At 43.4% G+C, this 24,948-nt stretch overlaps 1 protein-coding gene across 1 annotated transcript in view; it reads right to left on the bottom strand.

Moving 5' to 3' along the window:
• The window catches only part of DPH5 (diphthamide biosynthesis 5), a 326,819-nt gene that overhangs the window by 73,997 nt on the left and 227,874 nt on the right, over positions 1-24,948 (bottom strand). Inside the window, exon 5 of the mRNA XM_069232182.1 lies at positions 17,621-17,660. Coding sequence (XP_069088283.1) covers positions 17,621-17,660 — 40 coding nt within the window. The remainder of the gene's footprint in view (positions 1-17,620; positions 17,661-24,948) is intronic.

The raw sequence follows: 24,948 nt of genomic DNA on the forward strand, positions 1-24,948 counted from the left end.
GGAGCAGATCCCTCCAGACGCCCGGTATGGCGCCTAAACGCATGGTACTTACAAGACAAAGATTACACCCAGGAGATCAGAAATCAACTAACCCAATATTTTTATCTGAATCTGGGGTCGGTCTGGTCCCCGGGAACATTATGGGCCGCCTGTAAGGCTACCCTCAGAGGGCATGCCAAGCACCTTCTCAGCTCCCGCGAGCGAGACAGGAACTCCCAGATCTCTGACCTGGAGGCTAGGGCCCTGAGACTGGAACGCCAAAAACGACCTCTTCGTCTGCCACTGCCCTGATGCAGCTGACTATGGTTAGAGAAGAAATTAAACACATAATGCTAGACTCGGCTAGGTGCATTTGGAGAGCTTCGGTAGCCCGTATATATGGCTGGGGGGACAAAAATGGGAAGCTCCTGCACTGGCTGGCCGCTCGTCCTCTGGCCGGCAGGATTATACCTGAGATTTTAGAGCCCTCGGGCTCCCTCTCCAGGACACCTGCTGAAATTGCACAAAGCTTTGCCTCCTACTATGCCCGCCTCTATGCAATGCACCCCCGCCCTGCCAGTGAGAAAGAGACTCCCCTCTTGAATGATGTCACTCTCCCCAGGATCTACCTGGAGGCAAGGGATAGACTGGATGAAACTATTAGCCTTGCAGAGATCACCAGTGCAATTTCCAACCTGGCATCGGGCAAGACCCCAGGCCCTGACGGACTCCCGGCAGAGCTATATAGCAAATGCAGTGACATATTGGGTCCCCACTTACTCAATATGTATGGAGAAGCCGAGAAACTAGGCCGATTTCCCACCGAGATTGACCAAGCTACGATAGTTGTGATCCCAAAAACCCAACCCCCATCGCGGCATTGTTCGGCATACCGACCCATCTCACTTCTGAATATTGAGATCAAAGTGCTTGCCTCGACCCAGACCTCTAGATTGAAAGAGATCATGCCCACACTAGTGCACCCTGATCAATGTGGCTTTATGCCCACTCGTAGCACCAGGCACTGCATTAGGCAGTTGCATCTGGCTCTGGCACATCGCAAGACTCTGTCACACACACCCTTGGCATTACTCTTACTGGACTTTGAAAAAGCCTTTGACACAGTGGATTGGTCCTACCTTGAACTGGTCCTGCAGAAAAATGGGCTCGGCCCCAGATTCCGAGGCCTAGTGAGACTCCTGTATTCCAAACCGACAGCTCGAGTCCGGGTGAATGGAGTGGTCTCCGACCTGTTCCATATTGGCCGCGGAACCCGGCAGGGTTGCCCGCTATCACCATTGCTCTTCGCATTAATGATGGAGCCTCTTGCGATACTGCTGCGAGGAGATCCCCTGATCGAAGGCTGGTCCAGGCCCGCTTGCGCAGAGGACCGTGTGGCTCTATATGCAGATGATGTCCTCCTATATATCTCCAACCCGGCTAAAAGTGTCCCCCGCGTGCTAGAGATCCTGGGCCTTTTCGCAGAAGACTCGGGGCTGATCCTGAATCCCGCCAAGTCCCTGTTGGTCCCCCTACACCGCTCCGTAGATTGTGTGGACTGGCAGCGGAATATTCCAGTACGAAGAAACAGCTTTAAATACCTGGGAATATTTGTTTCACTTCTCCCCGAGTTGACATGGGAGCTTAATGTTACACCGTTAACCAGGAAAATTAGAAGTGATCTCCTACACTGGAGGACACTCCCTCTTAACCTGCTTGGTAGAATAGCGCTCTACAAGATGATGATCCTTCCTAGGCTCCTCTATCTCCTACAAAATTCCCCATTCCTAGGAAATGGTTTGGGAAAATGGACTCATTGGCACGCCAATTTATATGGAGCGGAGCCCGCTCACGGTTAGCATTCAAAACTTGCCAGAGGGATGTATATGATGGAGGTTTGGGCATGTCCAATATCCATTACTACCACCTCGCGCCACAAGTACTTGTAATTAATGACTGGATGGGGGGTGGGTGGACAGATCCGGCATACCGACTGGAGCTCCAAACGATGGGGTACCCACGGATTTGGGACACCCTCTATGGAGGTCCGATCTCTCGAGACATCCCAGACGTGACAAAGGTGGTTCTGCAGGGATGGCGGACGGCTCAAAAATCGACGGGGTGGTGGGGACGACTTACCCAACAGACCCCACTGTGGCAGGGGAGGCAATTGGTGGAGGTGGCGGGCTTGGAGGGGTTTCAGAATTGGGATAACATTGGCATCTCCACACTGGGCGATGTCTGCAACGGGTCACACATACAATCTTTCGAAGATCTCCAGAAAAACTTTTCATTAAATAAGACACAGTTCCACAGATACCTCCAGCTCCGACATGCCCTATCAGTACATATCCGAGTGGAGGTGTTTCCCAGATATATTGCACCCTGGTCTCCGGCACCTCGGGTTCCCTGGGGGTGCTTCGCCAGAGATGGGAGGGGTGGGTGGGTCCCATGGAAGAGATGGAATGGGGTGAGGCGCTAATGGCCCCGCGTGCCATGGCGATCGCTACCCGCCTTAGACTGATACAAACTTATTTTTTGCACACAGCATACCTCACACCCGACAAACTACACAGAGCGGGCCTCTGCCCCACTGCGGAGTGCCCCCGCTGCAGAAATCCTACAGCCGACTTCTTCCACATGGTATGGACCTGCCCGGCCATGGTAGCCTATTGGGGAGCTGTCTTGGGGGAGGTTTCTGAGGTGTTGCAGGAGAATATAGAGAGAGAGCCTCTGCCCCTCCTCCTTGGGATCATGGGTGACACTGAGCTAAGGAGACCAGATCGAATCTTCCTCAGGGTAGCGTGCTTAGTGGCTAAGAGGGATATAGTGGCAAACTGGAAGGCCAAGAGTGCCCCATCATTGGCTAAATGGAGACGGGGAGTGGATTGGTGCGCGCAGAGTGAAAAACTTGTATATGAGGCTAGAGGGTGTCCGAATAAATACAATAGGATATGGGGGAAATGGGAGGCCGCAATAGGCTCCTGAATAACATGTCATCTCCAATATAAGTGCTGTCTGGGATCACAGGTTCGACCAATGTTGGGTGCCCGTTGGCATCGTGTTTTGACGTTTGTATTATGGTTTTTCTTTCTTTTGCAAAAATCAATAAAAATTCTTTATAAAAAAAAAGAAATGTGCACAATTTTGAATACATTTTGTGACGTATTAAAAGGAGTCTAATGTGGAGAGGTCCAAGGCACAAGGATGACACATTTGAAGTTTTTTTAGGCTCTAAAGGGCCAAAGGAGGTCCACCGCTTCTCTTGCAAAACAGGTAAAGCAGTATCCTACCCTTCTCGGGGACCACCAACCTATAGGAATATTACAGCTTATGGGGCCTCCTTCCTTTTCTTTTTTTCCACATTTAAAACAACCACTGGCTTTACCTTCCTCTTAGCAGGTGCCTCTGTCCTTCTGCACTTCAGTGATGAGCAACCATGCAAAGGTCCACTTCACCCCTCGTATTCCTGCTTGCTACCATCTACTCTGCTAGACATGACGTCTGAAGTATTGGGACCAGCTGCGGTGTGGTCCTTGCTCTTCCATCCAGCTGCTTTCCTCTTCTGCTCACTTGCGTGGCTACAATGAGCACTGCATGAGATAAGGAGTAATTCAATGTAGGGATACTCTCGGTGCCATGACGCTCCCCACTGGTAGACTTAAATGAGCACAACAACACCCCGAATGGTCACTTGTATACTTGGACACTGGCCCTTCTCAGGGGGAATATCAGTAAAACCATTGAATGCAGTACACATTTTCTCACCTTACTGTCCTGGGGACCCATAGGACATCCCTTCAACAAACAGGTGGAGAGGGGTGGGAAAGGAGGCGGGGGGAGGGATTATGTTGTTTCCATTTGCCAATTTCACAGGCTTTTCGCTGTGTTGCTCCTGGTGCTGTGCTGCAGCCGAAAGAAGGGTTTGTGTAGGGGTGCTAGCCTCTAGAATGTTAGCAATTTCTTCTGGTTTCTTTAGTGATACTTTCACATGGCTTTTTCTTTCACACCTGCTGGAGTATAAGATTTTGGTGATGTTTGTGAAATTATTTTGACTGTTCTTCCTCAGCTCAGGGATCTGCCCTCTTGTGCCTTAATCTCCTATCAGTCTCCATGACCCATGGTCACTCACAGCATTACTCTTACAGTCATATCGTTTGGCGTGGGGCAGCGGTGTAATAGCTTTGTGGTTGAGATGATGTGACAGCTACCAGATATGTTTTTTCTCTCTCTGTATCAATTTCCTTTCATCTGTTTTGGCCCATTTGGTGACGTTATAGGCATGGTAATTCCTCTTCAGACATGGAGAGGCTTTATTACATATTGCATGTCTTGTCTTTTCTACGCCGGCTTAAGATTGGGAACGTGTATGTTGGGCACAATCTGCAAGCTTCCCCTTTTGAAAGGTGGCCTATGTCCTGGTGGTGTGTGGCTGCAGCATGGCTCCTTAGTAGCTGTGTGAGTATAGTTGCCATTCTGGCCATTTATAAACCCCCCAATATTGGTAACACTTTTTGTGTTTTTTTCCTTACCCCCCAACTTCCCTCCCCCTGGTTTTACTGTCCTGACGAAGGTGTTTTCATTTTAGTGCCTCACCAAAACGCACGTCAGCGCACAAACTAGAAGGACAGAAGACCAATAAACCACTCAACTCATATGTGAAACACGAGGATTAAATGATGTATTTGCTTTACCTATAGTGACAGAATAGCTAATGTCACATTGATATGGTATCTGAATTATTATCAGATCAAATGAGAATACACAATCAGTGGGAAATTAAGTAGATTCTACATATATATGGTTGTTTCAAGGTTATTCCTGAGAGCCAGGATGGGTTTTGCTTTATTGGCTTGTACGGAAGTTTTAAGGTAAAAAGTGTTTTATTGGATGGTTGATGGTATGTCTTGGTATGAATGAAGTATGAGTGGTATCAATGTTAGTATGCTGAAGGGGGCTATGTATGTTTTATATCTTTTGGGGTATGTAGTTTTGATGTTATATATGTAAGTAGCCACATTGTTTTTGTGCTAATATTAATTTGAGATCATGTTCTTTGCATATCACATTGAACTGGATGATTTCAAGATATCATTTTTGAAGAATGATATTTAATACATTTTTATAATTGATTGATCAAGGGCTCATAATAATATTTCTTTGAACTATTCTTGAATTGTATTATATAGGGGAGGCTATTTTGTTTACATTTTACTATGTGTTTTCCTTTGGTTTTGCCTGCCTCCATATTCTCTTTAACAGGGGCTCTATTCAGTTTTCTTCACTCACAGCATTACTCCATGGCTCTCAAGGAAGACCACCCAGCCTTTCTGCACCCCCTAGGTCCCCACACATCCTGGCCTGGCCAGCAGGGCACATGTGTGTCTTGCAGCAGTCTGGTGTACCCCTTTCTAGGGCATTTCTAGCCAGAACTGGTTCACAGACGTTCCAGGGCAAACCTCACCTCTACGGTCCCCAGCAAGCCACCCTCTACTGTTCCCAAAGGGACTGGGGAGGGCAGTGCCATGCGCCCTTTAGAAAAAATTCCTAGAATTACAAACCCAAAGTGTCCCTCCTCTCCAGGAAGAAGTTCTACACAAAGTGGGTCCTTCTGTCTTCCTCTTTAGTTCTCAGTTTCTTCCTTTTGCACAAGTTTAACAGTGGAGATGGAGAGTTCTGCCTAATCCAGATGCCACATCATCCTTTCACTCCCTTATACAACATGCTGGGTAATTTTAAAGATAGTGAAATCAAGTAATTGCCTGGAAGGGATCTTCCTAAGATTTACCTCCCACCTAATTGACACAGTATAATGGGTTACTTTCCTCAAAGATTTCACAGGGAGCCCCGCATGCAACTGGTGTCAGATGCCTGCCTGCTTCCCTATCGTTAGTATGAGGAGGATATGCTAAAAAGTGTAAGTGAAGTATCAAGTGATCCCGGGGGGCACCAAGCACTCACCAAAAGAAGCATTATGCTGATAAGAGGGCTTTATTTTAAGCTGAAAGAATGAGCAGCAGTAAACCGCTATGTAACTGGCCACCACTAACATGTTTTGTCATTTAAATAACAAAGTGAAGAAGGTCCATTTCTCCCCTTCCTCGAAAATGCCCAGTTCTCAGCTGCTAAGTGGGTTATCAATAGGGGTATGGACCAGTTTGCCTGAAGTCAGAAATAGAACTCCAAAAAAACGTAGAAAACCCTGTTATGTAAAGTATCAATATTGTAGTAGTGCCTCAGTTTAAAGTCAATGATGATACAGAAAATCATATTCAATGTAGACATCCTAAAGATGTGGAAGAAACCAGCTGATACGGTAAAGTCTCGCAATTAATCCTGTGTATATTTGTGTGGCGTCCTTTCGAAATGGCGCCCGATTAGGACGCTGCACAAATATTCACAGGATTAATCCCGAGACTTTGCCGATTCACGACATTGACCAATCACAATAATTTAAAATGGACTCTTTAGCATGAACAATACTAGCCTTGAATAAGCCCCAGGTGAACTTAACACAAGGGGGCAAAACACGTGTTGGCTGTTTTCTTCCATACCTTGAAGATGTCTACATTGAATACGTTTCTCACAGATATTCCTGATTTCTAAGTCAAATTGTCAACAAATAAATACACTTAAATTGAACGGATGAATTTGATGTATCATGATTGACTTTAAACTGAGGCACTACTACAATATTGATACTTTGCATAAGTGGGTTTCCTACGTTTTTTTGGAGTTCTATTTCTGACTTTGGGCAAACTGGTCCATACCCCAAATACAAGTTAGAGCTGCCAATGAGCACATGTTGGAAAGTATGACAGAGGACTAAGAGTAGCATGCACGGAGGTATAATATCAGGCTGACCGGACTCCATGAGAACATTGAAGGGTCCTTTATACTCCCTTATCTTGAGGACTGGATGTAAGAAGTTGTTGCCCTGTAGGGACTTGTGAAATGTCATGTGCTGAAGCAAATGCACAGAGTGTCGATGCTTCCTTTTGGGCCCAGGAGGGACCCCCTCATCCTGTGGTGACTTGTTTATGACTCAATAGAGATAGGTAGTTATTCCTTCACGAAACTCGATCGAATAGGCCCTTTGTGATTGAACATACAAAAGTATCAATATTCTGAGATTTCACAGTATCGGTGAAAAAGGGGAGGGCCTCCTACATAGCTGCAAAGAAAATATTGTGTTTGATCTGGGGCTCCATTATACACTAATTTACCGTGCTTAGCTGTGGATCCAGATGGATGGCAGGACACACTTCTTTGTCACTCCCTAGAATGGCAGAACAATTATCATGAAGGACATTTACAAGCAACTGGGGAACATGCAGAGGCGATCCCGACACACAGATGCCGGCGAGCACGTAAAACAAGGAGCACCCTACCAATAACTCCGCAGGCACCCTGGGAACATACACAAGCAGTGTTTAAACCAGCAAAAGTTTGCAACAGTGTTGGGACTTCTGGTGAGCACAAGGATTCTGAGTCTGGTGAGGACAGCATGGCCAACTCAGAGAACACCTGCCACTTCCTAAAATAACCCCACCCACTGCTGATGAAACCATATGATCTGGCGAGGCTCAACAAGATGCACAATTGCAGCAAATGGTATCACAATTGAGACTCTGGTGTCCTCCAGTACTTATTGCAAACAGGTGGGGTGGTTGCTGTTGGGGATGACTAATGATAACATATTGTATTCTTCTTTAATTGTTTGATTTGCAGGTCCCCCTTCCACCCAGATTGCACCGTGCTAACGTGTTAATCAATTATGGTTTGGACAGAGCGGTTCAATGCCTCAGTCATGGGAGGAGGTTGTTGGGAGTTTTAGGAAATTAGTTGTTGGTTTGTGTTACATCATATTGCCTATTGCTGGAGAGCATGCAAATATTTTTTCTACAAAATATAGTTGAGAGGAGCAGATAGGAGAAGCCATGGGGACTAAGGATGGCTAACAGTTCTAATTAAGTTTGAATGATTACATGGAATGTAAGGTCTTAACTCATCAATCATGTGATACAATGTAGAAGCGTACAATAAAGAGAGATTAGGCACAAATTGCTTTCATACATGAAACTCATATTACCAAGCTCTACTGACAAGCTGTGCAAAAAGGATGGCGGGGTAGGGCATATTGCACTACACACTCAGCTTTTGCTTGAGGCTACTGATCTGCCCAGACACACAATTCCAGCACCAGGTGGAGATTATAAACAAAGAAGCTAGATACATTATATTGGGGTGCAAACTGAAGGAAAAAGACATACACTTGCAATGTCCAGCAGCAGGATCTTCTGAACAGGCTTAGCACCTCTTATCAACCATATTGCATTACCCACTAGTAATTAAGGGAGACTTCAACTGAGCTGGATAGAACACACCCACCCCTGCCCATTCCCACAATACACAAAGTGGCCAAGTTCCTTCACACTTGGATGTCTGAATGCAGAGTGGTATACTCAGGGAGGGCATTCAACACTTATAGTGTTGATCGTAAGACTAGACAAGTTCAGAAACACTAAAGGGAATTTAGTTTACACCCAGGAAGAGATAAATGCAATCTTTAGGTAATATAAAGTGCAATTATATGCTTCAAGGGGTCTGCCCAGTGCTCTAGATTTTCATGATTATGTCATAAGAGCTATGCCCCAGATTATCCGGTGCTGAAGAAGAAGAATTGGGTGAGGAAATAGCAGTTGATGAAATCAAAGTAACCATCAAATGACTAGCTAGAAGCAATATGCCTAGGACTGACGAGCTGCCCACAGAATTTTATGCCACATATAGCGAGATGCTTGCTTCTAGATTGGTGGAATTTTATAACTAAGCCAGAGAGCTGAGGAGCCCCCCCCCCCCAATGTTTTGTAAGGTGGCAATTGTTACGTTACCAAAAAAAAATAGAGGTATGGAGAACACAGCCTCCTACAGGCCATTGTTACTGTTGAATGGAGTTTATGTGCTGTTGGCCAGCATGGATCTTGGCAGCGGCTTTCTTAAATGGACCAGACTGTTGTGTACTAACCACACAGCCCGCATCAAGACAGACAGCATCGTATCTGACAGATATGAGATGCAAAGGGACACTTGTCAGAGCTGCCTGCTACAATGCTAAGGAGTTACAGCTGCTGGCTTTGAAAAATCGGTAGGGCAATCACTATAGAGGATTAGTGGTCAGTGGATCCACTCTGTACATATTATCATATGTGGATGACATGTTGTTGTACCTACAAGGAGAATAAGAACACTTGAAATTGCCTTTGAAGCCCTAGAACAAATCAACACATTATAAGCATTAAGGGTGATTTGGGATAAGTTATGTACCTATCCTATAAGCACCCCTTTAGTAGTTGACACGCCCTTGGAGATAGGGAATGCCACTTGATAGGAACCATGGACCATCACATATTTGAAAGTATGCATCTATTGATCGGATGACTGATTGCTGGATAGCAAACTGATAGCATCCCTGTCATCTCTGCAACAAACTATTGGGTTTTGGCATACTCTTCCACTGTCAGTAATGCCTAGGAGGCTTTCAGGTACAATTATGGCGTATTATTTCAGTCAATTTGGGGCACACCTTGAAAAAGAATAGCATTTGAAAAGCAGAGATTGCCCTCTGTGGATGGGGGATTGACAGTCCCGGATCTAGAACTTTATTACTTGGCAGAATTAACAATTACAGTGGGCAGCTAGATGGCATGCCTCTAGCTGGGGAGCCCAGACCAGAAATGACTTAAAGCTTCCCACTAGGGATACACTGTGAGAGCTGCTGTTGAACCCTTTCAATAAAACTCAACTTCGGGGTACTAGGATAGTAGTTAGAACACTATTTTTTGTCAAGGGCATTGCAAAAGACGCAAACCTGACTGCCCTGCACCCATGAGCTCCAGCCAACACCACTGCTAGCTTTCCTGCACTCTGGAATCTGAAGTGGCCTTCATGAATGAATGAACATGGGCCTCACCATGGTAGAGGAGCTCTACAACAATTGAATAACAGTGGAGTTCAGAGACTTCGTTAAGAGGTAACAAATATCACTGCTGCGCTTTCTGCTACACTGAGCACTGGTAGCAGTGATTTATGAATGATAAGGAGATGGAACATTAGAACCACCACAGCATGCTTGCCTTAAGTATAACTACATGATTAGTGCAAGACAGCAACCTCCCTGTTGTACAGGGCACTGACTGCTCAATCAAAGTGCAAACTAAATGGCTTGCCTGATCGTTCGACTGAAGAGATGGGTACACCCTTCAGCGACAGCGATCTGAATAGCAGACTAAGGCACTTCCTAGTAAATCTGTAAATGCTAGATTCAAGCTAATTCAATAATATTTTTACTGGATATTCATAATTCAGGGGCTTGCCCTCTGAGCCTATTTCCAAGGGCGAATGTACATGTTGTTACACCTAATTTTGTAGATTTGGCATTACTACTGGCCTGCTGTGATGAGCTGGAAGGCCTCTTATGGACTTAAATTTGGTAACTGGAACAAAGAACTCTGTAACTGGGCAAGTTGCGAGGGACCCATGTTGAAACGCAAAACCGAAAGGGGCCAAGAAACCAAGATCATGGTATGGGAAACAATAATACAGTCCTTTCCCACAATGGATACAATAGGGAGGATTATACACCCCATGGAGGATGATGGCATGGAATGAAGCGAGAAACTATGGACGCTAGTTGTGGTACCAAACATACCTGCCCATTAGAACTCTCACTTGTGTGTGCATTCAGCATTTCATATTACTCTGTGGCAAAATGCATCTCCATGTAAAATCCCTTCAGACTTGCAACAAATGTTTCCTACCACTGACTTCAGCGGCATTGATACAGAATCATTGTTCAAGAGTCAATAAAACATATTTCTGTAACAGAATTGCACTTATACCAATTACATATGCAGTAACGGTGGCATGAACCCGGGGATTTATTGTTTAGAAAAGTGGGTGGCTACAGTCGCCAAGTGTGAAAAATGGAGAAGATGATAAATTGATATACCTGTAATCCTGAAATTAATAGTTGGAAGGATATGATGTCACTTTTGGATAAGTACTAGTCACAACATAATGACCAAAAACGACTAAAATATATTTTTTAAATTGTGTAATGCAAATTACACAAAATGTTGAAACCTAACTTAACTAAATTTGTGCACAATTGTTTTGTTGCAGAAGACTCATTTAAGCCGCACATATCTTGCAGGAGACAGGTCTGAGCGGAAAATGTGGTGCGAGAGACATTTTCTCCACAAACCAGTCCTTTGGTCAGTATCTTAAGTGACCATTAAATGCCTCATATTCAGCTTTAACTCGAAATATCCTCAGGTGGATTCTGTGTAACCACATAATCTCCCGACATTTTGAGAAATTTTAGATAAAGAAATACAAACTTTTACACAGACACTTAACTATACTCTAGACAATCTCTCCTTAAGCAAGCAAAGATAACTTTTAAATAACATTTAGTCTAGGATTATGTTATGCCAAGTCCTACTTTCAAGATTACCCTGACTTTCGATATATGATTCATTACTGGGTGGGGGGATCTTCTAGGGGAACAACCCACCTAAGGGACATATTATTTAGCCAATACGGAAATCCTACAGGGTGGTGCCTACGTAAAACGCAGTAAGGAGCTTTTGTTTCTAATTTGTATTCAATTGTAGTTTTTTTGTATCAAGAGCATGCTAAAGGATTTGTAATGAGTGGATGATACAGATTGAAGTTCTCTCTGCAGTGGCAAGTCACTGTTCACCCTTCTAGAACAATGGCGGGGGCCTGAATACTCAAGACAATAAGTGGGGACGATCTAACCAGAGGTTTAAGTTTGCGAGCCATGTTTGGAGCTTAAATGCACATCAACAAAGACTCTGAGTCATTCATGTTATGTTAGAGACAGTGGAATAACCCAAAATGATGGGTTGCCCTGCAGAATGTGATGCAGGGTCCCCCGAGGTCTCCATATATAGCACAAACGGTCATTGGTCTTGAGCTAAATTGGGGGGCCCTGAAGGCCCGTGGGCCACCTGAAATGTGTTGCCCTCTGTACTGCAGGGGCTAGCGTTACGCCCCTGGTTAGACCTACTTATGTAGCCTTCATTCTGCCATTGGTATGGACTTGTAGCGCTATCAGGGGTCTCCTCCCTTCTTGTCATAATACAGACTGATGCCGGTTGGGTTTACAGGCTGTAATGCCAGTTGTTTTTCGTGTGGGTCCCTTGTAGTAGGTGTTCTTTAATAATGTATATATATCAGAGGATTACGGTTTTTAAATACATACACCAAGCGTCCATGATATGTTTATATCTCTCTCGTTTGCATAGAGATCTGACATCAATTTGGTTACAGACCTGAGGGGAATGGGCAGTGTGAGAATCCTTACTAGCTCAGTGCCGTCAGTGTAGCACACACTTGCTGACATTCATTGACAGAGAACTTTGCACCAAGTAATGTTATTTTGCGCATTTGCACATTAGGCCCCTATGTAAAAAGGCCCAAATGCTGAAAACTCACAAAAAGTGAACCATTATACTTCTACCCTGACATATGATAACAAACACTTCTTAACAGCGTAACAAATGAAGTGAGAATTAAGCTAATTTCTAAATATGTTGTAACATGTACTTGTCTCAATTGGTCAAAATGTGCCTCTAGCAGATGGCTGGGACTTGATCCAGAACTCCTGAGAAAACAAACCTCGGTAATTTTGCCGGATACTTTGAACTAGGAGGAAAAACCATGCAAAGCGGACTTGCCCTCAAGTAACCACAATACTGTCAAACAACCACAGTTTAACGAGTCACTGGGGAGTACTAGGGATCCCGGCTGTTCCATTACTTCTTTACTCGGTGATCGGCGAGCCCAAGCTAAATCTGAAAGAGTGGACAGCCCACTATTTGATAAATACGAACCGGGTTTATCATAAACTGAACACAGTTACCTCTGAGGTTAAATATTCTCAAATATGGTATTAAATTAAAAACAGAGTAAAATCGCATGGGCTACCACACACACTAAAATTGCGTTTGGAGCAGAGGCTGAAGTAGATGGGTAAAACTTCATTGTAGTGGCAAGGCCTTTTCATGGTAATATTGATATAAACAAAACCTTCTTCATGGTGAAAAATAAACAAGCCATATTCAATTGCATAACGGTGATGCTAATACACGTTTTGATGCTAATTGTATTTAATGCTTGGATGCTGAATTTGTGACTAGGCAATATTCTAAATTCGTACAGTTTGCCATATTATTCTACATACGTGTGGCCACATAAACACATTAAATAATAAATCTGTCATCAGAGGGATTGGCCTCCCAGAAACGAAATGGGTAAAATATCTACAGAAGCTATATGTGGATCTTGACTCTATGGCCCGCCACAGTGAGGCCCACGCGAGGCAGGGATTGGACCCGGACAGTGAAGAAGAGATAACTGCATCTACTGCATTAAATCGCGATTCTGTCTATAAAGCCATCAAGGCCATGAGAACCAACGGGGCCTACGAAGTGCACTTTTTAGGACCAATGTAGACTTTCCTGCTGAAGGCCTCACTCCCCTGTAAGGACGACTTCCAAGGTCCAGCAATCTTGGAGGATCCTTCCTCCATTCAATTCAGAGAAAGGGGAGTCATGCCATCTGTGGGAACTATCGGTCAATCACACTGCTGGATGTAGAGGCTAAAATCTATGCTAATATTCTACTCTGTGGACTTGACACGTGGGAGGCCGAAGCTAATAATATACCCTTTTATCAAACCAGATTTAGACAGCATTCCTCTACTATTGACGATATTGTTACCTTGTCATATTTTGTCTATAGCGCTCCTCTTCCTTCTTGGCCTCCACTTTTTGCATGCTTTGTTGATTACTCCACTGCTTTGGACAGTGTTAACAGCATCCACTCTGATCAAAGTTGGCAGAATGGGGCATGTCCGGTTAACATCGGTACAGACAACAAAGAGACCAAACAAATTCCTACTATATGGGCCTAAAGCAGGGGTGTGTTCTGTCTCCTGTGCTATTTAATCTTTACATTGCAGACATAGATCCCTGACTTGCAAGGGCAAACTCAATCCCACCAATGATCGGCTCCGTCAGGCGTCCAATGATACAATAAGCAGACAATCTGCTTATATCAGATCATACAAAAGTTGGTCTGCAGTGTGCTCTCAATAAGCTACATACTTGTAACACTGAATAAACTGGTGGCGAAACCAAATAAAACAAAAGTGAGGACTTTCAGCAGTTACAAAAACTAGAGAAACTTAAGATGGAGGCTGGGGAACCAATTCATCTCTCAATCATCCACGTATAACTATCTTGGTGTCTGGTTTATGGAAACAGGCAAACCAAGTGCACACCTTAAACATATTAGTAGGGAGGCCCACACAGTCACATTTGCCTTATGCAGATTATACCACCAGCTATGCTTCTCTTCAGCAGAGGTCATACTGCAAGGTACACAGGCAAAACTGCTACTCAAACTTTCCTACAGTCAACATGCTTACCCAGGGGAACTCACTGCAATATTTGATAAGTCTCAGTGCAACGCCTTTAGGAGGCTGATCCATCTTACAACTTCTCTTGGAGTTTGGGCTGCATGGCCAAGACATTCAAGGTAAGGTCGCCTTCCTCAAGAATAACTACGCCACAGAGCAGGCCAAACCAGACACTTTAAAAAAGATTCTTCAAGTGATTTTCATCACTTTTACTCATCCAGTGTCTCTATTTCATATAAAGGCGACTCTTGATTTAGATGTTAGTTTGGATACTTTATCAGTCCTCAATGCTCCTTACGCCAGAATAAAATCAGTCTTGAGGAAACAGGCCACACAGCTGAGGAAAGTCGACTAAGCAACTGTTCATTCCATCACCTAAGCCTCCCCAGTCATAAAATCATACGAGGAAGTGAAAATGAAAATTTATTTAAAGTCAACTTTAACCAAGGAGACCAGACACTGGATCCTTAGAGTGTGACTCATTGTCCTTACAATTAATAAATTCCGACTAGAGTGGGCAGGAACCTCAGGGAGCATGGCCTGCAGATTCTGAGAGTATAAAAAATAATCCGTGATCCACTTATTATGTTGCTTTCTGGCGTTTTTAACTGCACTCTGCAGTTAATTAAAACTAAATGGGGTGTCCTCCTTAATGAGGTGTTTAAATTGTGACCGACTATCGCTGTTCTCATGTACTTGACACATGTTGGAAAATGTGTCAACACTATCTGTACTGCTATCAGACAGCAAAGGACTTGATTGTGTTGGCTACTGTCACTGTTGAGGAATCAACCTTTTAAAATTATATTTATTTATTTTTCCAATGAAGTAATATTTTATAGTCCTGTTCTATTTTTCAGTTGATGTTCATATGTTTCTAACTGGTTTCAGTTTTCATGTCTTCCTGATTTAGAGAGACTGATTGTATTCATTTTAATCAATTGACACAATCTTATTCATTCATTAGTCATACTGTACTATAACTGATCTGTTCCAACCAGGCATTTAAGTTTGTTCTATATTAACGTCAGTGCAGTCCTATACCTTCAACAAGCAATGCGCTGTTGCACTTATTCTGAATTGTGGAACACAAACTTTTTGAGTAAACTAGATCATTTGATGTTTGAGACAATACATTTTTCACTTATTATGAATAGCTCAAAATAGGTGTGCACCTTACATTCATTCGTTGGGATGACGAGGACTCTTCAAGATCTCTTCTTTTTGAGTCAATATATTTACTAAATATATTCGACAGAATCACTATTGATCAACTACATTAGACGCCCCGATTGAGGATTACAGGCACACCCCAATATTTATTTCGGGTCAATGATAAGGCAGGTCATGCGACCTTGAAAAAAGCAGTGCAGCGTAAGGCACATTTTACATCCTGGGTGTGCTGACTGTCCTCCCCACAGCCAACACCTAGCCTAGGTCTCTCTGCAAGGGCATGGCGGAGTACGCCCTGATGCCCCGTCAAGTAGGGAAAAGTGCTACAGATTCTATTCAGGCACAAATGTCCCACCTAGCAAGCCCCACAGGATTCCTAATTCCTGTGCAGGGCATTGTGTGCCCGGTCCTATCAAGTAGCATTTGGAAAGGCGGTAATGTGAGGGTGGTTCGCAACATGAATGTAAATGTAATTGGAATGTAATGTAGCTCAGACAGAATCTGTCACATAATTTCTATATGTGTGACAAAAGGCATTCTCACTGCTGGTCAGACCAGGTTACATGTATGCTGCACACTTTTGCAGCATTTTCCAATAAAAGATATGATGTGTCACATAACTTTTTATAGAGCAAGACATACACCCAGAAGCGAAGGTTGCTAGAGAAACATGAAATCGTAAGTCCTATAACACGTCCAAGAACCAGTAGGGTCAACAATATTCCTTGCCCTCGTTTGTCATATTTATACATTATAGAGCTGTGTAGGGGACTGACACACAAACATCTGCCTTAAGAGACAGACAGTTCAAGTAATTTGGGAATATCCTCTAAACAGAGCATGTGTGAATGAGCCGAGTTAGTAGGATGCAGCCCCCAAAGAGTTCAGAATATCAGTTTTTAGGAGCAAATGTATGCAGACATGGCTAAAAATGGATTTCCTTACGGAGATGAAGAGCTTGACAACATTGCAGTGGAAATGCGCGTCTACAATAATAAGCCTAGGGACGCTCCATATGCAGCGTTGTAAGATCGTTCTCCAAACACCTCAGAGGTCAGGGGTCAGGGTGCAAGAATGTTTTAAGCCACAATATTTATATTAGAAGGGATAACTGTGTCAGTAAACGCCCTCGTGCAAAGGCTTTTCGGGCAATTGCCTACAAAATGCATACACGGGTGATACAGTGCTAAGGGTTTGTGCTGTTCACAATATAACCCTAAAACATCCTGTGAACACTGGAAATGTTCTATGGGTTAAAATGTTTTTTACTCTGATGCTGGAGTGTGTTAGAGACTGATGCTAACACATCAGATGTAGGTCGTTTTAAGGCTTAGCAGTGTGGATATACTCAGTTTGACACAAAACACCACAGCTCTTGATAGTGGACACGGCTATGACCTTCCCTGAGTTCCCAGAATGGTTTATATTGCAGTGTGGGCAGGTTAGAGAGTCCTACAACCAGTACTGGTCCAGTTTCTTTTTATACTTCAAATGTGGACATTCAGCGAAAATGTTCTGGTTTCAGAATTGCTTTTAGCACTGTCGCGTCTTCTATGGTAGACCTAACATTACAGGCTTGTTGGTCAGAGTGCAAGGATGCTTAGGGCCTGAAGGTATTGCTGGGACATCAGTGTGGATAGACAGGACAAGCACAGGAATAATATGCCCTACAGCACTGGCCACTAACACATTTGCAATCTCTCTAGAATTTTAGAGTCGGCAGCTGAGTAAATAAATCCTGCTTTTATTGGGTATTTCAGCAATGCAGCTCTTTTCATTGTAGAAACTAGAGTATCAGGATGCCATCAACCCTAAATTCTAAGCCATGCTCAATTCAGTTCAAAATGCAAATCGCCCACAGAGATGTTTAATACACTGTTGTTACATTCATTCACCTATCTCAAGAACTCACTCACAATTATTATAGACGCAAGGGAGAAAACACTGCAGACTCACCTCATCAGATTTTCATATGATTGCTCCTTCACCTTGATATCTTTAGGAGAAAGAGAGAGAGTAAAAAAATTCAATTTGAGCAAGATAGTTCAAGAGAAAAGAAAGACATTGGTATTATTTAATTAGACCAAACAATTTGATCCACAACAATTCAAAGTCTACATTCCAATGGATATGCACATTCAATGTCAATATTTTATTATACTTTAATTGTAACTTGCTCATGTGGGTAGAGACAGTTGCATCAAAGTGTGCAAGAGACAGTAGGCGTGTGTTACACAGTTTTTGTATAGCGCAGAGTTCTCCCATTAATTAACGCGTGGCTGTTGTCGGTGGCCCTGTAGTGCAGAACAGTATCTGCTGGTTGTTCTCCTATTATTTCTTTTTTCAAATAATAAAAATCAGTCATCATTTATATTATAAATTGAAACAGCACATCGAACAATGGATGTTGACACAGAGACTGTAAGGACTTTCAGAAGAGCCAAGTGAAAAAGTAGGAATGAGGATGCCGCAGATTTTAGGTGTCCCGGTGGACGGAGCTCTGTTGAGAGGGTCTTGGAAAAGATTGAAAGGTGCAGTCGACCAGGATATCACAACTTTTGCCAGTCAATTGAGGTTCTTTCTCACACAAGTGTGCTGGAGGGAGTGAGGAGGAATAGGGCCCTGAGCAGAACTGTCATTTAATCTGGATGAATAACATGTGCATTTGCAGGGGCTGTGCTGGTGTAGTGTAATGTTCATATTTCCATGGGTTATTGTCTCCCATTGCCCATCCCAGTGCCTACCTCTTCTGATACCACCTTTCTACTGTATCCACTTGTCCAGGGTTATCTCTGTCCCTGTTTTAATTAACCTATGAAAAGGCTTGTACACAAAGAGTGGCAGTGGAAAAGGTGCAATACTGGTGACTTGCAAGGTGCTTTGGCAGGAATGATAAGCAGTGAGAAGGTAGATGGGGGCAGAATTGTGAAGGATAGGGACGCGAGTGACTTTGAGACTACTGAAACAGAACTTCCACGAGCCAGAAGTAAGGGAAAACAGAGACCCTCTTAAAATGTGGGTAAATAAATTTGAAGAATATTTAGACCAAGTCTTTTCTCTGTGGGAACAATGGCTGTACTAGACCACCTTAACTTATAGAAACAATAAAGTGATGCCAAAAATTAGACAAAATTATAGGGCTCAACAAATTCTTGAGAAAGGCATATTTTCTCAATTGGTAGTCTAAAATAAATTGAGGGCTTTGCGAAGAATAGGGGAGCTGTGGGAAAGACAGTGAGGCAGAGAGACAGCAAACACTATCAATGCACCCCATATGATGCAAATGAACACCCTTAGATTTGACGTAGAAGGAGCCCAAAGAGCACGACTCTAAGCAGCATTGTCAGGTTTTAATATGAAAAAGATATTAGGATGCCTGAAGGCATCGTTATAAGAAGACCAGAGTTACCATGCTGAATGTAATTATAGGAAAATCTCCAATGGGATAACTATTGTTAATAGAAGGACGAACATGTTCATCATATATCATAATCTACAGTACCATACTCTGAATTAAGTACCAGGCAACAAGTGCCTAAACTGAGAAGGGCATCAAGAAGTGGGACTCCCATGTACTCATACACAGTTGTTTTTAATAAGAGACCAACCAAGAGTTCTTCCCTAGATGCAATCCCTACAGAAATCTAGACCAAATTAAAATGATGGAGTGAAACCTGTCTTTCCCTGATGCTTTTCAACACAAAGGGAAGGTGTCTGATGGCGATACCAGTGAAAATGTCCTAATTTCTTTATCTTACCACACAAATTGAGTTCCACTGAAGAAAAAGAACCAGGATTTCGACTCGGTAATTAAAATTTAAGTTTCAGGAGTCCTCTAATAAATGTACCTTAGTATTCAGATAAGTGCATGCAGCAATATCAACCTGTTGTAATACTTTTGGGTTACGGATAGACAGGTAGGCATTCTTCATGGGTTAAAAACTAAACTCCGTAGTAGTTCGCTGGCTGCCAGAGTTAACATTTGTCATCCTTGTCTACTTCTGTCACGGGGTCCCCTCTGTATTAAGGGGTTTTGTTTTAAGTCCCATAAACTATCCATTATTGATTGACTGCATTAGTTGCAACCCACTCTACCTATTTCAGAAATTATTCAAAAGTATAGTATAAGATATGCCACCTATAAAAGGGATCAGCTTCAAACAGACAGTGAAGGTGAAAAGAGAAAATACAACCAAAGAAATACTGAAAACAACCCAAAATGGCAAATATGAAATCTACTAGACAAAATGGCTTATGTAAAGGCAGGATGACATAGTAATAGTCCTACAGAAAACAATCCAAGACATTTGGAGAATTCCTTAAAAACACCCCTTTTGGCTCATAGTCAACATACAATTTTTTTTCTCCAAAAGAAATGTAGGAATCCTAAAATCTTTTCTGGTCTACTTGTCATTTTCCAGCCAGCATTTTGGCCACTACACTCACATTTATTAATAGATCAAGCAATAGAAAACGACATGGGTTTATCTTAAGATTCAATGAATATGCACATGGCCATGATTTAGTTCCTGAATCAACACTGTGAAAGCTGTTCATTTCTGGATGATGCAGCGGGGCACTGATACTGTGACTCAAATTGTTCAGAGAGAAGGGAGAGATCTAGAGAACAGACTCTTATCTTTGTGTTCTAAAACTCACCGGCACACGTTCCTTAGCTCTAACAAGATTTAGAGGAATGGCTGTGCTCAGAGTTATTTGCAACTTCTTTCAAATCTAAAGTGTGCAATTTATTTGGCCGCACTCTGGTTTCATATACTGACTGTATTTGAAGATAAATATTAGGGCTTTCTGGACATTTGGGTATGCTAAGGATCAGTCACCTATACTACTCCGGATGACCAAATAATTGTATTGTAGAATTATGAGAGTCAATGAAGCCATGCCCAGTATGAGTTTTATGGTTTGAAGGACAATAGAAAAAGGAGATATTTCTAGAAAGAGGTACCAATTACACCAATGTGACTTTCTTTGTCCTATTCCTTCCCATGTTACCATAGTCAGTATTCAAGTATATATCTTGTTTGCTTTAATGTTCATAAGAAATAAATATATTGTGCTCATTCAACCCTTACTGAAGCACCCTACCCTAAGAATGCAGAAACAAGGGCAATTTCCACCTAAAACACTGGTCTGTCTTTTCCAGGTGCCTCGAGTGTCACGGAGCAGCACATGTACAACGTCTTCCTATTATTAATTCCGATCTCTGTTCTTATCAATCTGGCTTTCACTCTGAGTCACAAAGATTTAAGCAATGTGGGCCGTGGATGACTCAAGTAAGTGCTTTGGGGAAGTTTGCAGTGATTAACATAGATCATCAAGGTCACTCTTGTTAACACTAGCTACCTCTATAAGTATCTGGGCCAGTGTCCTGTACTGGTTTATCATTATGTAGGAAAGTGGAGTATGTTGTGTGGGGGTTAGTCCTCACCATGTAATATTCTCACAATACTCAAGAGATGGTCCTTGGATTCACAGTAGTAAATCCTTAGCTCAGTCCTAGTAGTGTGGCAAAGAGCAGTCAGGTTTTAAGCATTTCACAGCACAAACATGGACAGTAAGATAGTGACACGCCTTGAAAAAATCAAACACCAATTTATAAAAATAGAGCTTATTTTTATATAAATCTAGACACCAATTCAAATAGTATAGATTCGGGAGAACCGGAGATATCGATTTTAGAAGCAAAAGAAAATCACTGCAGAAATGGCATTTAAGCATTGCATTGAAGTCAAAGGAAAAATGTCATATGTTCCAAAAATGAACTTAAAGGACAAGTTGAATGGAAACCTTGAGGGGTTAAGCTAGTGCAGTCCTTGGGACCAGATTAAGACAGTCAGAGCAGTTTTACCTGGTCAGTGGAGTGCAGATGCAGATTTGTCCTGGCTGTCCGTGGTGCTGAACGGGACAGGACGTGCATTGAAGTTAATGGCAGGGATACCACTGGTGAAAAACTACCATGTGGTTCAAGGTGCGGGGAACCCTTGCAGGGTTAAGCTAGTGTGGGCCTGGGATCAGGCCTCAATAGTGAGTTCACTTTGACCAGGTCCATGGAGACTAGGTGCAGATTTGTCCTGGCTGTCTGTGGCGCTGAACAGGACAGGACACACGTTGAAGTTAATGGCAGGGATTCCACTGGTGAAAAACTACCACGTGGTTCAAGGTGCGGGGAACCCTTGCAGGGTTAAGCTAGGGAGGGCCTGGGACCAGGCCTCAATAGTGAGTTCACTTCGACCAGGTCCATGGAGACTGGGTGCAGAGTTGTCTTGGCTGTCCGTGGTGCTGAACGGGGCTCACGCTGGTGCTGATTTTACCACTGGTGCGGATAAAATGATGCAAAATCTCAGCTGGGGCTGGTTTGCAGGTGTCAGATGCACCTGCACCGTTGAGTGAAGGGGTTAGTTACTAGGCTGGCAACCAACAAGCCTTGGCAACGTTAAAGGTGCAAGAACCCTCTGAGAAGTTACTGGGGTCCTCGGGCATAAAGGTTGCGGCCTGAAACCTGAGGCAGGCTGGGCTATGACTCCCAGAAGACACTGGACCATCTGGTTTTCAACAATCTCATGTCAGGCCTGATGGCTGGTGAAAAAGGTGTCCTTTTAATCCTGGATTTAAGGGAGTTAGGGGTGTCGAGGTTAGTGGCCAATGGGCAGCGAGCTCCTAATCCTAATCTGCCTCTGAGGTGACCACATCTGGTGGGATAGGTCACCTTTAGCCACCCAGAACCCTCTATTCTGCCACTTCTAAGACAGCAGAAACTCAAATTGAGTGCACAGACCGTGCTGCCCATTCTAGAGGTGTGGTCAGCCTGCTGGAGGTGTGCACAGTCCTGCATGCCTAATTTCCTACCTGACCATGAGCAAATGTGCCTGAAGAAAGGGGGAGGGCTGTTTTCTCGCTGGGGGAAAGGTTTGACGGCTATCAGGGGCAGTACAGCCTTTGAAGCTCACTGCCCTGATGGCTCTATTCACTAGCCCGGATGGGAGCCCTTTGGTCTGTCCTCTGGAAGCACCCAGACTGCCCAGCAGGTTAGAACTCCGTCTTGGGGCAGCAAGCGTGGGAAAAAGCGTAGGCTGCTTGGCCAAGGCAGAAAGGAAGATGGGAAACAGGTCGGCAAACACTTGTGTGCCGCCTAGGTGCATACCGAATGTCCCTCAACTCAGGCATCGAGTTGGGGGAGAGAAGGCAAGTTGTTTGACACCAAACTCGATATACCTAGGCAGTACCATAATAGCAGTGCAGCCCTGGTCAACCAGGGCTTAAATCCTGTGTTATTCAATTGACCAGCCTTCACTTATTGTGTACCTTAATGGAAAGGGTGCTATAGAGACATAGAAGCTCGTGCTTGTAAGTCTGCACCTCAAATGTGTTGCACCCTGCCTCTTGGGCTGCAGAGGCCTACCTTAGGGGTGCCTGACATGCATATATGAGGCAGTGCATATGACTGTGCCACACTTGGCGAGGGCACAGTCTAACTCGAGCAGTTTGCACCACTCTGGCAGTCTGCAATGGGAGGCCTGCCCCCAGTACTTTACCATGGTTTTCTATGGAGGCACAACCTCGTGCTTTAGCCCTGGGGACTCAATTACCACTAATGCCCATGGTACCAATTACTAGGGGCTTACAAAGGTATAAAGGTTTGCCAATCAGGAATTCACCATGTGGACATGACAATTTAGAGAGAGACCACATACACAGGGGCCTGGTTAACAGGTCTCAGTGTACAATCAGCCCAGTTTTCTTACACATTACTTATATCTGATTATGCTTAGTGTCTCCATGCAGAGACACCCACAAGGTGTTCCATCAACTTGATACACAGAAGTACCACATCTGTCCAGTGCAAAACTGGATTTGCTGCTATGGACATAATGGAGGTGTACTATTAGAAGTCCAACACCTGAGGCACTGCTGTCATAGCATCAAAAACTGGATGGACTGTCACTGTCACAAATGTAATCTTTCAAAGAAAGTGTATTATATTGCTTCTCTTTCAGCCTTGACATCTTGTTCTTGACTTTCCACACTTCACCCTTTTGGTATTATCCCTACATCAACAGCATTAGCCTTTCTAAGCTATAATTTCACATTTCCAAGCTCTTTGAGCCTTCCTCCTTCCATCACAGAAGGCTCAGATCTCTACTTCAGTCTCATTTCCAGGCTGCCTTTCCTTCTCTATAAAGCTCTGTAATTAATAGCTATGATCCTCTTTTTTAGATGTGACATAAGCTATTCTGACCGCCACAGCAAGAGGATTCATTGGTGGCGACTAAAAAGGCAGGGAGGAGAACAGATAAGTAAAATAATGGGTAAACATCTACCAACCCTCAACCTCCTTGCACCCACTTTCTACTGCTGAGGTTCTGTCTGGTTCACGTTAGGCAAAAGAGGGTTTGGCAGGAGCCAATAAAGAAAAAAAGAATAGACACTAAAAAGAGTTCAAAGAGACATAGAATATCAAATACCCTAAGGGTAGCTGAATGAATATTATGAGTAAGGGCAATACTGTATAAAAAGATCTAAGGCCACGCAAGAACCTGTAAACGCCAATCTAAGGTATGGCATGTGGTATTCAAGACAAAAGAACAAGGGAAGCTAAGTAATGACACAATCACCAAAACAGTGCTAAATGCATAAATTAATTGTTCAAGAGTAAGGAAATACACTGAAAAGCTGATCTTAGCAGAAATCGGTTAATCAAGTTCTTCTAATATATCACAGTCTCACTGTTATTAAGGTATCAGGTCAACAATCAAGATCCGTTTAGAACAATGTAGTGTGCTTGCAAAACCAAGGATGGCTATACACTCAACAATGGATGCTACATCTTCAACGACCACCCGTCCGGCGTTACTCCATTATGGGTTCCCATGTTCTGGATCTTGATGGATGACCTCATACCTAAATAACAGTGTGACTCTGACATAGTTTAAGAACGTGATAAATGATTGACCCTGAATAAGTCAGTTTGTGACGAAACACATATTGGCTAGAATTGAAGACTGGCACTTCTAATAAAGAGGATAGTGAATATAACTCCGGTTGGAAATTGAATTGATAAATTTGAGTGCTCAAGGATGGTTATAGCGTGGAATGTCACAGTGCACAGGGGAAATGGTGACTACTCGTACCCTCTTAAAGCACAAGAAACTTGCTGTAATAATGAAGCCCTTTTCCAAAGGGACCAGAAGAGAGGGAGATTCTTTGCCATCCTCAGCAGACCGAGACCAGTAAAATGTAATTATCCAACAACAATCAATTGATAC

Source organism: Pleurodeles waltl, chromosome 4_2 (genome assembly GCF_031143425.1).
Source record: "Pleurodeles waltl isolate 20211129_DDA chromosome 4_2, aPleWal1.hap1.20221129, whole genome shotgun sequence".
Taxonomy (NCBI): domain Eukaryota; kingdom Metazoa; phylum Chordata; class Amphibia; order Caudata; family Salamandridae; genus Pleurodeles; species Pleurodeles waltl.